General features: G+C 32.0%; 1 protein-coding gene across 1 annotated transcript in view; it reads right to left on the bottom strand.

Annotated features, from left to right (window-relative positions):
• Erbin (erbb2 interacting protein) overlaps positions 1-17118 on the bottom strand; it is a 128789-nt gene that overhangs the window by 42197 nt on the left and 69474 nt on the right. The window contains exons 5-8 of the mRNA XM_048806579.1: positions 7972-8050; positions 6362-6451; positions 5143-5199; positions 407-470 (exon numbers count right to left, since the gene is read on the bottom strand). Of these exons, the coding sequence (XP_048662536.1) occupies positions 407-470; positions 5143-5199; positions 6362-6451; positions 7972-8050 (290 nt within the window). The remainder of the gene's footprint in view (positions 1-406; positions 471-5142; positions 5200-6361; positions 6452-7971; positions 8051-17118) is intronic.

A 17118-nucleotide genomic window follows, 5' to 3' on the forward strand; every position in this document is an offset into this window, starting at 1 on the left:
GATCAATGGGTTATAGAAGACATCAAGGAGGAAATTAAAAAATTCTTAGAGATAAATGAAAACACAGACACAACATATCGGAATCTAAGGGACACATTGAAAGCAGTTCTAAGAGGAAAATTCATTGCTTGGAGTTCACTCCTTAAAAAAAGAAAAAACCAACAAATAAATGATCCCAGCCCTTTCATTTTTTTGAGACAAGAGTCTTGCTAACTGATCGTCCTGCCTCGGCCTCAAGTCACTGGTATTACAGATCATGCCACATACATACCCAGCAGAACTTTCATATCTTATATCTCAAAAAATGTATACCTTTATTCAATTTTTAAGAGAAATACTTGAATTTTCACATTTTGCCCTTGATCACATGTAAGGCTTATAGAGAATGAGATTAATGGGAACTTACCACTTCTGTGAATTCATTACTTCCCAAATCCAGTCTTTCCAGCTGGGTCAATCTATTCATGGTTCTATTCACAATGGAGTTACAAAGAATTAACTATACGAAAATATCAATTACATGGAAGCTTTCAAATTTCACAGTCAATGTATACTTATGTAACGAAGCATAGGCTTTTCATATGTTGGCCAAAATGTTAATTTTCTAAAACAATAAGCCAATATTTATTTTCTAGATAGAATGAATTTAATCACTGATTATTCTCTAATTTTGGCTTCTCATCAGTCTTATTTTCTATTCTTAAGAAGAAATTGCAATGAATTTAAAGTCACAGGTCAGAAAATGAATAAAAGTTTTTCATTTTGTAACAGAATAAATTTTCATATAGTATATACACATATATATCAGTGAATTAAGACTATTTGGCAAATATATATTCATTTACTAAGTAATTTCAGCAAGTTTTTTTTTCAAGACTGGTCATATATTTCTAAGATTTTAAAATAACTATAATTCTCATAGTTTTCAAAATGTTAACATGTTCTTTACATGTTCAAGCCAATAAAATATATGTTTTGAATTTTAAAACTGGTAGATTATTTTAAAGCAATAATATATTATTTTAAACTTCCCACTTAACAACATTTCTCACCAACTAAAGGCTAGAAAAATGCACAAACTGGTTTGTGATGAAATAAACAGTTTATTTTTATATTTCTTTCCACAAAGGTATCTTTTGAAACTAATTACAAATTAATTCAAATGTGTATTTATGCTCTTCAATTGCTATTTTTAGAAAAACTCATTACTTAATATATTGAGATGCCCTAAACTACCCATAAGCAGCTCCACATTAGTGACTTTATAGGGAATGATAAAATAATATAACAACTATATTTCTGCTATCATTAGATTATTCATTCATATGTTAATATTTCAGAAATAAACTTCATTTAAAGCACAAAGGCATCTTAAATTATGACAAAAAAATACCTAATATTTCCTTCTTCTCTCAAAACTTAACAAAAATTAATGTTAAAAATTAGTTTAAATATTTTTTCAGGTTTTTAACTAAAAAATATAAGAATCCACATCATAATTTATGTTATGGCCTAAACTGAAGCTAATTTTCTCCAACCTTTAAATTTTAAACATGCCGTTCCATCACTGCCCCTTTAATTCAATTCATCCCACAATGCCAAATTTTCTCAAAGCTCCTTTAATTTAGATTTATTGAGTGCCTATTCTCAGGCACTATAATCCTATCTCCTTATTCATCTCTCTCTTTTTCCAAAAAAGCTAGAAGCAAGCTATAGCAAAAGGAAAAACATAAAAAAAGCAAAAGGAATTTCCAGGAATTTTTTCCAGATGTATAAAATCACATGCTATGACATTAAGCTTGAATGTTCAAACTACTTTACCAGGTGAAGTTTTGAGAAAAGTAAAAAGGGCTGTGAAGAGGGAGGAATATTGAAAGAAGAAAACAAAATCATCTTGTTTTGACATTATTATAATGACAAGAGAAAATTCATGTGTAGCTATTGAATACATAACAACAACGGAGGCAATTTATGAAAACAAATAGTTTCAGGGGTATAAAAATGAAAAGTTAGTACATTGGAACAACTGAATTACAGAAAACATTTAAGGAAAAAAATAAGTTTCAGAACGTTTAGGAAAATATGAATGAAACAGACATGTAATAATAAAGAGAAATATACTACAACAACACAAAATTATCTATCTCTACCTCAACCCTCTGTAGCTAATACTGGTAACCTGCGATCCATTTACACACCTATCCTGAGTGTGTAAATAAACTGGGTGTCATAGCACATGCTTGTAATCCCAGTTACTTGGGAGGCTGACGCAGGCAATCACAAGTTCAAGGTTGGCCTGAGCAACACAGTGAGAACTTGCTTGACTCAAACAAATAGCAATACCATTACCAACAATGAAAACAGAGGGTCAGGGGCTGGGGATAAGGCTCAATAGTAAGTAAAGTGCTTGCATACCATGCACGAGGCCCTGGGTTCAATTCCCAGCAACACCAAAAACCAAACAAAAAAATAGAGCGTCAGTTACAGCTCAATGGTATTGTTTGCTTAGTCTGTGCAAGGTCTTGGGCTCAATCCATTCTACGTATGAATGAACATAAGAATGAATGAATAAATGAATCTGTCTATCTATCTCAGAAATAAAATTTTATCTTAGAATAAGGTCCGGCTTACTAATTCAAGGAGAAGAAAGAAATAGTATCCCTCAAATTTCCTGTCATCACCAGGCTCGGTGGCTCACGCCTATGATCCCAGCAGCTCCGGAGGGCGAGACAGGAAAATTGCAAGTTCAAAGCCAGCCTCAACAAAAAGCGAGGAGGCACTAAGAAACTCAGTGAGACCCTATCTCTAAATAAAATGCAAAATAGGGCTGGGGATGTGGCTCAGTGGTTGAGTACTCAGGAGTTCAATCCCCGGTACCCAAAAAAAAAAAAAAAAAAAAAAAAATTCTGTCATCTACCTCTAAAAGTCATTGTATTTATCTCATTTTACCTTCTCTCCTGTTTCATAGGAAGGACATAACATTTTTTTGTGTTCCTGACAGAATACTCTGCAAACTCTTTAAGCAGTATTAAGTTGTGCTTAACAACATATGTAAAATTATAGGTCTTCCTTTTGTTAAAATCTCTAATCATAAAAATATCCAGACATATAAATCTGAATGTGACTTTCCTAATATTTAAAACTATGGCTTTCTTTATATTTTTGGAGGTCTCAAAGTTTTTAATCATATCTTAGAAAGGAATAAAGAATTATATTATCAAATTTATTGATAGAGCCTGATCTGAATATCTAAAAGGAGTTAAAAATCAGTGAATTACCTATGGTATCAGACCATAAGCATTTGGATCTAAAATGTCCCCCAAAAGCCCATATGTTGAAGGCTTGGTCCTTAGCCTGCGGCACAACTGGGAGGTAGGTAATGGAATCTTTAGGAGGTGGGGCCTGGTAGAAGGAAGCCAGGTTATGGGTGGCATGCCTGTCGGACATACAGTACATTGAACTCAGGGCTTTGAACATGCTATGCAAGCACTAGCACTTAGCTGTACCTGGCCCTGTTTTTTGTTGTTTGTTTTGAGATAAGCAAGGTCTCGCTAAAATGCCTAGGCTAGACTTGAACTTGTGATCGCATATCTCAGCTTCCCAAGTACCTGGGATTAAGGGCGTGTGCCACAAGGGGACATTGGAACCCTGGCCTCTTACAGTTTTCTCTTTGCTTCCCAGACACCCAGAGGTGAGCAGCTTTGTTCCACCATGCACTCTCACCACAATGTGTTACTTCATTACAGGCCCAAAAGCCATAAGGCCAATCATGGATAGAAACCTCTGAAACCTGAGCAAAAATAAACCTTTTCTCTTTGTAAGCTGTTTATCTCAGGTATTTTGTCACAGTGACAGAAAGCTGACTAATGCAACACATTAATTATAGGCTTACTTATTATAATAAACAATTTATATATTGTTATTCAGGTATCTTAGAAACCAGTAAAGTTTTGAGCTACGCCAGTACTAAATTGACGAAATATTTAGACCTTTTAAATTTTTAATATGGTAATTCTTACTTTTAAGTTATACTCACAACCATCATTAGAAACTTCATTCATGCACTGGATAAATACTTGGCTAAAACAAACTATCATTTGAGGGGGAAAAAAACAAACTAGACATGTACTCTGTCCTCAACTTATAATCATGTGGGACAGAGGAAAAGACATACATGTGCATGTATACATGTTGGTCAGGCAAGAAGAAAGTGACATATAAAAACAGATACATTACTTGATGTGGCAAACACAGTAAAAGATGATGAAGCTGAGTAAACAAAACAACTAACTCCTGGGGTAACTGAAGATGTTTGCTCCTCAAAAAGTAACAATTAAGTCTTAATGATTCTATTTTAATACTAGTTAAGAATTTTTTTTCTATAAAAGACCAGATAGTAAATATTTTAGGTTCTGTGATCAAAAGGTCTTTGTCACAATTACTGAACTCTACTTTACAGAATAAAATCGGCCAGAAGTAATAAGTAAATTAAGGAATGTGGCTATGTTCCAATGAAACTTTATTCACAATTATAGACAATGGGCAATAATTAATCATAGACTGTAGTTTGTCAAGCCCTACATAATATATAGCAATATATTCAAGGTATTTTAAGACATTTTTAAAATAAATCATCAAAGAATACAGTGCATTTTGAGTTTGTAGACCTGTTTTTTTTTCAATAGTTTTATCTCCTCATTTGCTCTTAAACTACCATCTCTTCTTGATGTTAGATTACAATATGAGAACCAATCACCCAATTTCTAATTTACAACAGATGAGAAAGCCAAGCAGTCAAGTTTTAGTTAGCAGCTTCACATGAAGACTATACAGATCTCTCTAATAAATGATATGTATGGGTTCTAACATTAAGAATTTGAATCTCTATTTAGAACTCAGGTTGGCTTTACAAACTTAATTTTTCTTTTCTCACAAACGTATTGTCTAATTTTTGTATTACACAAAAGATTATGCCTCAGAGAGCTATGAAATCACCAATAGACACATTTTTAAATTTAACACCAGGAATCATACAATATAAGCACCATAAATTTAAGTCTTTATAAAAATCTAACTCTTTTTAGGGAAATATGGATTAAAAATTCTAAATTGAATTTTTAAAAGGATAACACCTTTACTTACTTAGGCAACATTTTTAACTGGTTTTCTCTAAGTTCTAATATCTGAAGTTTAGTTAATCTGCAAAACAAAGAACAAGTCAAGTGTCTACAACAAAGGATTTAATAATAATGCCATATTTTAAGGTTTTAAAACAACCAATACTAATTACATAATTACTTTATGCAGAGTAATATAAAATATTACAAAGGAATAAAAACCACAAAGGAAGAAAAGACTATTTCTGCTGTTCAGAATTAACAGGAAGGAAAAATGCTTTTAGATATTTTCAAAGGGACAAAGTGATTGTTCCTAAGTAACAATCCTAAAGCATATCCCATGCCTTCCACTACAAATAACCACAAAACTGTTCCTTAAAGAACAATAATGCAACTCTAGAGAATAGCTATAAAAAGAGATAAATAAATCTGCTGACAATTCAGCAATATACATTTCACTATAAAATAGGGGAAATGAACAAATTAAATGATGCAAATGCCAGATACAGAAGATGAATCTAAAAAGTATAATAACTGCTTTAGACAAACGATAACTACAAAATTAAAGTTTAGTTTGCTAACACTTTCTATAATAATTAATTTAAATTCAATAACTTGATACCTATTATTCATTAATTCATCTGTTTAAAAATTACTCAGAGACTTAATGGGGATGGTGATGAAGAGAGATGAAGTAAACACATACTGGTAAACCAGAAACATACTGTTTTCTCAAGAATTTTGATTCAATGGGGAAATAGCTAAATAGATTGTTATCTCAAATATACAGATATTATCCCTAGGAAAACCTTCTATTTTTTTACCACCTTAAAAACTGGTGGTCTTTTTTTAAAAAAAAAACTCTCACTGAAAATAAATTTGGAATGAAAGTAACCAGATTCAAAGAAACTATAAAAATCACTAATTGCATACTAATTAGTATTAGTATTTGGTACTCATGGTGTTAAAATAAGAGGATTGCCTGTTCTAGACCAGTCTTGACAACTTACTGAGACTCTGTCTCAAATTAGAAATAAAAAGGGCTGGGGATATAGCTCAGTGGTAGACACCCTTGGGTTTAATCCCCAGTACTGCAAAAAGAAGAAAAAAAAAAATCACAATACTTGGAAATAGTTACAAAAGAAGAGCCTATGAAACTATAACATGGTATTACTAAAGTAACTTATAGTTTTGTAAACTACAAAAGCTAACAATAAATGTTTTTAGGAGAAACTATAATTTACCTGCCAAAATTAGCTGGCAAAAATTCAAGGAAAGCATCATTCAGATATAACTGGGTTAGGTTTAACAGCTGAGAAAATCCATCAGGGAGCCTATATAAAATATATCAGAATTTAAATTAATTTCATATATACAATTTCAGCCTCACAAGAATCTGTGTAATCAAGACATTTTCTCAACAGAAAATAGTCACCTCTTTACAAATTAAGGTTAGTATTTTGTAATAATTTGTCTGCTTCAATGTTTGTAACTTCATCTCTTTGGTAAGAGAAAGTCAGGTAATATTTGTCTCTGTAACATTAAATTTGCACAAATAGTTAACCAAGAATGAGCCACAACACATAGAGATACATTTAGGACATAACCATGAAAATGACAGGCACCCTTCAAATTCACCTTATCTAACATCAAGTGAAGGGACTAAAGAGTTTCTAAACCTAGGCAGAGACAATTTGAGAATAATTCTTTGTTGTGAGAAAGCTGCCTTGTCACTGTAGGATGTTTAACTGTGGCCCTGGATTCTACCAACTAGATGCCAATAGTGTGCATGTATGTATACACTCCGACTCCCCGACAGTGAAAATAAAAAAATTATCTCTAAAAATTGCCAAGTGTCCCTGGGGTAAAAACAGGCTCCAGTGGAAAACACTGGTTTAGATTATTTTGATAATCAACATTTAGCCCCTAAATAATTAAGGTTTAGAATTCTTCAAGCAAATAACATAAAAAGCTGAGTATTTTAAATCCACGTAAGAATCTACATGTATTAGTTTCTATTTCCTCTTGCTTATGAAACAGGTTCTACAGATGTAGAACTTAACGACAGAGTATTTTTTTCAAATGAAAAGTATATACATCATTCTTTATGTGTTTGCCATGGATTTTAACAGGCATAAAATCCTTGTGCATTAAGACATAGCAGGCTTAGCATAGTGGCACACGCCTGGATCCCAGAGGCTAAGAAGGGAGGATTGAGGATTCAAAGCCAACCTCAGCAAGCAACTCAGTGAGACCCTCTCTCTAAATAAAACACAAAATAGGGCTGGGAATGTGGCTCAGTGGTCAAATGCCCCTGAGTTCAATCCCTATACCCTCCCCGCCCTCAAAATCTATTCCTAGGCCAACCATCCAGGTGCTGACTCCAGTGTTCATTAAACAATTTATTCAAACTAGACTCTCAGTTCCTTGTTCACTTCAACTTGTTTATATCAACCATCTACTTCCAGGAAAATACTCTGGATATTACCATATTGCTGGCAATATCCAGAATATTATGATATATTCAAATATCTCACATTTTGGCACTGTACAAATAGTGAGGAAACCCAGCAGATTCTAGTCTCATTTCTGACATTAACTATCGGTGAGATCTGCATTAAAAATACTTGTATTGTCTTTTTTAGATCTCAAATTTACATCCATAATATGTGAACGTAGGAAGATTAAGATTTCATTTTTTATTCTAAAACCGAACCTTTGTATAGCTTTAAAATTGATAGAAATTTTTCACTAAAATACGTAAAATAATATTCTGTAATATTCTACTAGTGCTTCAAAATTGTTTGTTTTTTTAAAAAAAAAACAACTTATAATTCAATTGAGAATAACTTACTTAGAAATTGGGTTTACACTGGCCTCCACAATAGTCAAAACTTTACAATTTTTTATATTTTCTGGAAACTCTTGTATTCCTAAAAAAAATAATAACAATAATCAAATTAAAAGAATGTCTTATAGAGACCAAAACAATAATAATTAACATGTACCCCGCAGATTCTGAGAATAATTTGCCAACTAAGCAGGAGCTAGACAAACTGACACCACCAATGAGAACCAAATAGAACCACCTCCACAATTCCTCTTTCTGTGCATCTTTCCTTTTTTGCCTCTCTATAACTGTTAATTACTTGAGTTGATTTTCCTTCCTTTCCTTCTCTTAGCTCTACTGAAAATTACAACCTTCTCAATGTGATAAGGACACAAAATGCACAACATTTAACATTCTGTTTTTCTCACATAAATGATTGCTTTTTAAACACTGGGATCCAGATTGAGCTGGCCCCTTATATACATAAACAAGCAAAGCTGAAACAAAGCTGTAGGTGAAAGGGTTGGAAAATCTATCTCACATATGCCCACAGATATACCTGAAGGCGATAATACTAACATAATAACACATTTTCTCTTTCCTGCATCTATCTTCTCTTTTTCCTTATCTTTTTTTACATTCCTCTTAAGAGTTTTTCCTTCACATAATCCAGTAGCATACTCAATATAAGTGGTTAAGGAATGTATTGATTTCTGCACACCATGATGTGTATATTCAAGAGATCTACTAAACATTTCAACTTTTCAGTGGGCTCCTACTTATGATTTGGGGGAACGAGTGGTAGTAATGGGAATTGGACTCAGAGCCTCATGCATGCTAGAAAACACTCTGCTACTGAGCTACATCCCTAACCCTTGGAGTATCCTTTTAGACCAAGTGTTTCACAAACCTGAGGTAAATAAATTCTTAAAAATTTCCAATCTGTTACAGACCAATACATTTGCAAAATACAATATAAGTACTGTGAAGTTAAATTTTGGTAAAATATTCTAAGCACCTACTCATCTCCTAAAATTATCACAGCAAAAATACAGCAACAAATAACTGGTAAACTAGCACTAGTCCACAGACAACTTTAAATAGCACTCATTGCTCTAATCTTGATCAAAGAAATGCTAATTTAAATTTTTTTCAAAAATGAATTTTATATAGTCTGTTTATTAAAAAAAGATCCATCCCTCCACTAACATAATGATTGATTATCCAACAGGGTTGTCAACCTTTTAAGTTGTCACCCTTTGAAGTTTATTCCAACTTTATCATCACTAGATGATGAAGTAAGCTTACCATAATGCCATGTATAGTGTTTCAGGTGATGAAAAATGGTGCAAAATCACCACCTAGCAAATACCACAACAATAACTGCTTCAGTCAAAACTCATCAATAGACTGGGTGTTTAGGTCAGTGACAGTGTGTGTGTGCTTAGCATGCGGTGCAAGGCTCTGGGTTTAACTGACAACAGTAGCACACACAAACTGGGAAAAGGACAAGAAAAAGAACAAATCAAAACCCCTAATAACAATGGATGCCAAAATTACTGCATAAAAAGTAATAATAAATAGGACATTAATTTGGTCTCAAAGATTCTTTCTACAAGATATTTATCAATTACAAAAGGAAAAGTTGACTGAATCTGACAGGCACCATCTTAACAAAATTCTTCAAAGTTAAGCGTTACCAGTTAACATCAATAGCACATGGCAACTTGTCTGAGATGCCCTGAGAAACAATGTATACTTGCCAAAAACATAAAAGCTACATTTAAATATAAGCAAGCATCAAACAAACCCAAATTAAGAAAACTTTTATTAAAGGCCAGTAATCTTCAAAAGAAACAAAGGAGGTCTTAGGAGCCACTCAGAAGAGAGAAGGCCTAATAGACCTGACAACTGAATGCAGTTGTGTGAAATTAACAAATACTGATGAAGATATGGAAAAATTGGAAACTACATATATACACTGCTGACTGGAACAGAAAATGGCTGTGGACAATGGTTTGGAGGCTCCTCAAAATGTTAAACACAGAATTACCCTATAACCCAGAAATTCTACTCCTGTGTAGACTTGGGAAAATTAAAAATGTATGTTCCAACAAAAACTTGTACATGAATGCTCATAGAAGAATTATTTACAACAGCCAAATATAGAAATAATCCAATACCTATCAACAAATGGATAAAGAAAATAAATGAAATGTGGTATATCCACATTATGGGAATATCAATATATGGTACAACATGGATGCATCTGGAAAACACTATTTGAAGAGAAAGCAGCCATACATATATTATATATGATAAATTATATAAGATTCTATTAATATGAAATATCGAGAAAGAACAAATCCTGACAGACACCAAAAAGATAAATGGTTGCAAGGTACTGAGAAAAACTAGAATGGGGAGTGACTAGTTAGTGGGTCCAGGGTTTCCTTTTAAGATGACAACAACATTCTAGAACTACACAGTGGTGCCGGTGAAATAAAAGTGCACCAAAATGCATAAATTTAAAAATGCTAAAATGGTGAATGTTAAAATATGTGAATGGTCCCACGATAAATATGAAAAAATTTAACCAGAAACAATTGTTATGTTAATATTATTTATTTATTTGAGTTCAATACACAATCACAATTTTATACATAGGATACAAGTTTTTAAGGAAAAAGTCACAAAGTCCTTTTGTTGATTCTCAAAAGGAGCACGACAATCATGCTAATGGTTTTTCTTGTGTTTGGACAAACAAAACATATATAATTTGAGGTAGTATTAAAAATCAAGAATTTCAATCTCTCAAAAACAGAAAGTTGTAAATGCAGTGGTCCCTTTTATCTTGTTCACCTCTGTATCTCCAACATCTAAGACAGAACCTGTCAGAATAAGTATAAGTTGAGCACCCCTTATCTGAAATGGTTGGAACCAAAAATACTTAGGATTTCAGGGTGATTGTTGCTGTTGTTTTTCCCAGATTTTGAAATATTTGCATGTACATAATGAGATGTTTTGGGGAGAGAACCAGAGTCTAAATATGGAATTCATTTATGCTACATATGTATCTTGTACTTACATTACAGCCTGAAGGTAATTCATGTAACATTTTTAATAATTTTGTATGCTTTGGCTGCAATCCATCACAGGAGGTCAGGAGTGGAATTTTACACTTGTGTCATTATGTTGGCACTCAAAAAAAAAGGCCAGATCTTGGAACACTTCAATTTCAAATTTGAGAGTACAGATGCTCAACCTGTATTACAAATAGTATATTTATTTGCTAAAAAATGTATTTATTAGTTTAGTATTATATAATGAAAATTAATGTTTATATCATCTTCCTCATATACAAATGAATACTTCATGTTTTAAAGTACTTCATTCCATAACACGTAGTTTACAAAAAGTAATTAGGGGTTAGGGTTATAGCTAAGTGGTACAGTACTTGCCTAACACATATGAGGCAATGGGTTCAATTCTCAGCACCACATATAAATAAATAAAATAAAGGTATTGTGTCCATTTATAAATTTAAAAAATTATTTTAAAAGTAATCAACTGATGTCTATGAAATTAACTAAATCATCACTAGCTTTTAGATACATAGTATCTGTTTTCTCCTAAATCAATAGCTTTGAGATACTTATGCAAATTGCTAGCTTAATGTTTATTTTGACTTCAATTTCTACCATGTACACTTCTAGATTCTAAATCTATATCTCAAATTTGCTCCCATTTTTAATTCCACTTAAGAATTTTTAAGTTCCCATTAGATTTTGTTTAGGTACCTCAAACTGAAATTATCTTTCCTCTATTATTCAGAAAATATGTATCAAACATACAAAATATCAGACACTATGATATGAATTATAAGTCCCCTTTATGAAAAATTAAAATATAGTAAGGAAAACAAACATTTTCTTTCTCCTACAGTAGTATTTTTCCTCAATTTTTTTGTTGTACCTTTCTTCTGTTCTTCAGTTCTCTTAATGTTGGAGAAAAACAAAGGTTCACTCTTTGGGCTTTTCTTTCCACATTCATGCCCCTGTTCCCAATCATCAGATTTCCTCAGGTTCAAACAATTATTTTCTGCTTTGCCTAAAAACTTACAATTCACTCTTTTAGACTCAATTAAAAAGAAAGGCCTTGGTTAACCTCTCCAGAATTCCCACATCAGAAAGACAGATCTTGTTTCTCAATCTTACAATTCCTGTCATTTTATTCAGTGTGTTCACAAGAGAATTAACAACTATATAGTCTTAAATTTTGTCTCCCTTTCCCACCAACTTTCTCTATTGATACTTTAACAGTATGTTATAATCATCAGACCTATTAAATTCTCTATAACACAGGCCATTTGGACACAACAAAATATAATTTTTCTAACAATCTGGCAATCGTGACAATATTACAGAATAACAGAGACTTAGATTAATTCCCCAATATTAAAATAGGACCAATAAACAGAAGCAAAGAACAAAGAACATTTTTTTTATTCCTAGGTGAGTGTTTTAATCATAAACCATACTACCTGGCCAATTGAAAAACACAAGAAGAACTATATAAAAGATCAGAAACCATGATAATCTAAATGCCAAAATTCAAATGCAAGTGTTTAAAATACATACAGCTTGCTGAAACTTTTTTTTTTTTTTTTTTTTTTTTTGGTACCAGTGATTGAACTCAGGGGCACTAGACCACTTAGCCACATCCCTAGCCCTATTTAGTATTTTATTTAGTGACAGGGTCTCACTGAATTGCTTAGCATTTTGCTTTTGCTGAGGCTGACTTTGAACTCTTGAACCTCCTCAGTTTCCGGAGCCATTGTGATTACAGGTGCGTGCCACCACACCCAGCTGAAACTATTATTAATAAAGTATACCACCGTGCTTCCTGGCTCTTTCCAAACAGGGCATATCAGCTAATGAATCTCAAAACTGTACCTGATATATTAAGACATATTTAAATATTATTAGACTAAAACTGATATAAACACCTAAAAGCAGAAAACAACAAAAATTAGATATAAGATTATATATCCATTTTAAGATTCAATATGATCAAATGTTATAATAGGGAAAAAATGGATAGTATCTTAATTTTCTTACTCAGAATATAAGAAACACTTATTCATCCATATCAATAGTGATCATGTGAATACTAAATAAATTTTAATAACTTCAAACTACGGAGAACACTATGATCACTTAACATAACTAACCTTTCTTTTAAACAATTTATTATCTAACTGAAAATCCAACACCCAGACATAGTGACACACACCTGTAACCTATATATTCCAGAGGCTGAGGCAGGAAGATTCCAAGTTCTGTACCAGGCAGGAGGATTGAAAGTTCCAGACCAGCCTCAGAAAATTAGCAAGAATACCCTGTCTCAAAATAAAATAAAAAGGGCTAGGAATGTGTATTAGTAGTAGAGGGCTTGTCAACTATAAGAGAGGTCCTGGTTCAACTCCCAGTACGGGGGGGGAAAAAAACCTAAAAAATTCACATTCCTTACAACCAATCACATCAACCTAAAATGCATACTATATCCTTGTTTTTCAATAAAGAAGACTTACAAAGGCATATATACTACAGCTAAATAATATAGGTTGATTAAATTCATTCTCTAAAAGTAAAATGAGTTAATTCTTGTCTCTTCTCATCTACCTTTGTTCACTAACAATGAAGTGTAGTTTCATTTAGGCCTTAATTAAAGACAAAAAGAAGAAAAATTACAAAGAAAAGGCAAGGCATTATAAGCAATCATATGGAAAGAATAATAAATCCATTTAATTTTTAGTAAAAATAAATTGTAAAATTATTGGCAGCAAATAGTAATGTCATTCTTTAGGCAGAATACTTAAGTATTTTAAATAATTATTTTTTAGTTATAGGTGAACACAATACCTTTATTTTATTTTTATGTGGTGCTAAGAATTGAACCCAGTGCCTCAAGCATGCTAGGCAAGCACTCTTCCTCTGAGCCACAACCCCAGCCCCTTATTCTGAATCTTTTGATCATATAAAAAGTATTCCCAGGGCTGGGGTTGTGGCTCAGTGGTACAGCACTCACCTAGCATGTGTAAGGCCCTAGGTTCAATCCTCAGCACCACATAAAAATAAATAAATAAAGGTATTGTGTCCAACTACAACTAAAAAATAAATGTTGAAAAAAAAAGTATTTCCAACTACTCAAAAAACACTAATGGGCTGAGCAAATCATTTAAAGTAGGCTTTTAGTTTTAGCAACAAGGACAAGCTAAAACTAGGAAGCTAAGATTTTACACTGTGGCCAAATAAAAGTCACCATAATTGTAAAAATGAAATTCTTTACAAAGTTGTATGGAAGTCTAGGATATTAATTTAATAGTGCTACAAGTCCACTATGTAGCCATAATTCCACTATTCTTGTTTAGAATAATAAACCTGGAGTTTGTACAAGTATTTTTATTATTGAGTCAAGAAATATTTCCATAGTATTAAGACTAGTAACAAAGTTTACTAGGTATGTACACTTACAGATGCATACAATTTAATATCCTGATTATCTAGAGTTTCTTTCCTTATGCTTTAACATCTATTTAAAAAAATGGAAATGCTTAAAGATAATCTTTTGTGATAGAAGAGTAGACTTAATGACTTCTAAAGTCACAATAATTCTTAAATTCTCTAATGCTTTAGCTTGAATTACCTACTAATGTATGCAGAGACATAATTTTAATAGATTAAGTTTATTTACTTTGAGATTTATCAAACAAGCAATGCTTGGCATTATATTAAGCACCAGGGATTGAAACAAAAATTTTTCACACTATCCATAAGAAGTTTCAAATGGTAGTTAGCCTAAATAAAATTATGAGGGGGAAATATCACACTCTCACACATACACATAATCCAACTGGCCTGAGTTTTTAAAAAGTATCAATGTCATGAAAAAAATGAACAAATTTTCCTGATTTTAAAGACCAAAAGAACACAACAACTAAATGCTACATGTGATATTTAACTTGAAAGGGAGAAAAAGAGGCAAAAGAGCTAAGGAGGGCAACAAGAAAAACGGGATATCAAATTTCTTGAGAGTGAGAATAATACTAAGGTTATGTATAAGGAATTACTTTTTGTTGGGAGATGCATACTTCTATGGATAAAGTTTGTGGTACCTGCAATTTACATAAGTTTAGTAAAAAAGAAATATTACATTAGCAGCAACATGTGTATCTGTTTCCTGAACATATTTTAAAAACACACACACAAAAAAGGAGAAACAAAGCAAATGTGGCAAAATACAGACAATTGATAAATTCATGAGTATTTTTCCAATTTTTATAGAGGCATTTTAGTTGAATATGAAATTTTTTAAGTAGAGTAGAAAAAGACAAGTACATCACTATGAATGAATGGAATATAAATAAAATTATAAATTAAAAACACAAAATTTCCCGGCTGGGATTGTAGCTCAGTGGTAGCTAGCATGCGTGAGGCACTGGGTTTGATTCTCAGCACCGTATATAAATAAATGAATAAAATAAAGGTCCATCAACAACAAAAAAATATATATTTTTTAAAAACCACAAAATTTCCATATGCAACAGAAAAAATTTAGTCCTAAAGTTAAATGACTCAATAACAAAAGCTGAAATAAAATAATACCGTTAAAGTTAAAAAAACTATTGGCTATTGAGAACTGAAAACCTGTTGGGTACTAACCACTATAAACTTCACGTAAACCTATGATTAATGAATAAATCATAAACCCGTAAAATGGATTTATTTCTTAAAATGGATGTGCCAATATGATAATTTTTCTATAAGATATACAATTTAATTGCTTCATATGAACTAGGATTTAGCAAATGAATGCATGCAATACTTTATTTTTTTTTTACTTTAACTGTGTATGTGTATATGTGTGTGTGTTGACAGACTTCTGGTTAACTGACTTGCCAAAGTTAATTGTTAACTGTAAAACTAGAATGACTTGACTATTTTAATCAGTACAAAATGATTTGCAATAAGTCATGAAATTTAATTAAAATGACACAGGAAGGATTACTTTCAGACATTATTTAGGAGAAAAGGTGACTTGGCAACTAAGGGCTATGGAATACAATTACCACATATTTGCTGGTACTATTGTACTAACTTGAGGAACTTGTTTATAAAGATTTTCTACAAAGGTTAAAAATTATGTGAATATGTCTTAGCATTTAGTATTTATTGCATGTCATATCTTTGGGCACAACATTTAAAATCTACCCTCATGTGATTCTTTCACTTTTTAATTATAAAAGAAATACACGTTTATTTTTTAAATTTTTTTAAGAGCTAACATCTATCTTCCATATATTCTTCAATGTATTATCAAATGACACATGATGGTCTGCTCTTAATAATAATTTCAACATTTGCAAATCTATAAATGTGACATACACCACATTAGTGGATGAAGGGAAAAAAACTTTTCAATAGATGCAGAAAAAGCAGTTGACAAAATTAAGCATCCTTTCATAATAAAAACTCTCAACAAATTAAGTATAGAAAGAATGTTTGTCAACACAGTAAAAGCCATATAGGTTCAACTCACAGCTAACATATATTCAATTGTGAAAGCTAAAAGAATTTTTTTTTAATTTTGATTTGTTATACATGACAACAGAATGTATTACAATTCATATTACACATATAGAGCGTAATTTTTCATATCTCTGGTTGTACACAAAGAAGAGTCACAACCTTTCTTGTCTTCTTACATGTACTTAGGGTAATGATGACCATCACATTCCACCATCTATCCTATCCTTATTCTCCCTAAGCCTCCCTTCCCTTTTCCCCTAGAGTTCCTTTAATCCTTTCATTCCCCCCACCCCATAGCATATGTTTTTTCTAAGATCAGCAACTAGACAAAGCTTTCCATTGTTGCCACTACTCCTCAACATATTATAGTCACACATCTCAAAATATTTGGTCAACAATGGACTACAAAAACAACAGTGATTCCAAAAGATTATAAACACTCCATCCTACTTACTGAAAAATAAAGTTCACTGTATTGATATTCAGGCAGCAGCCTATCCGACATCTCATGTTTGTTACGTCTTTTTTTTTTTTTTTTTATGTTCTGATTGGATCAGTAATAACTTCATTTTATTTTATT

The sequence above is a fragment of the Marmota marmota genome, unplaced genomic scaffold (assembly GCF_001458135.2).
Source record: "Marmota marmota marmota unplaced genomic scaffold, marMar, whole genome shotgun sequence".
NCBI classification, from domain to species: domain Eukaryota; kingdom Metazoa; phylum Chordata; class Mammalia; order Rodentia; family Sciuridae; genus Marmota; species Marmota marmota.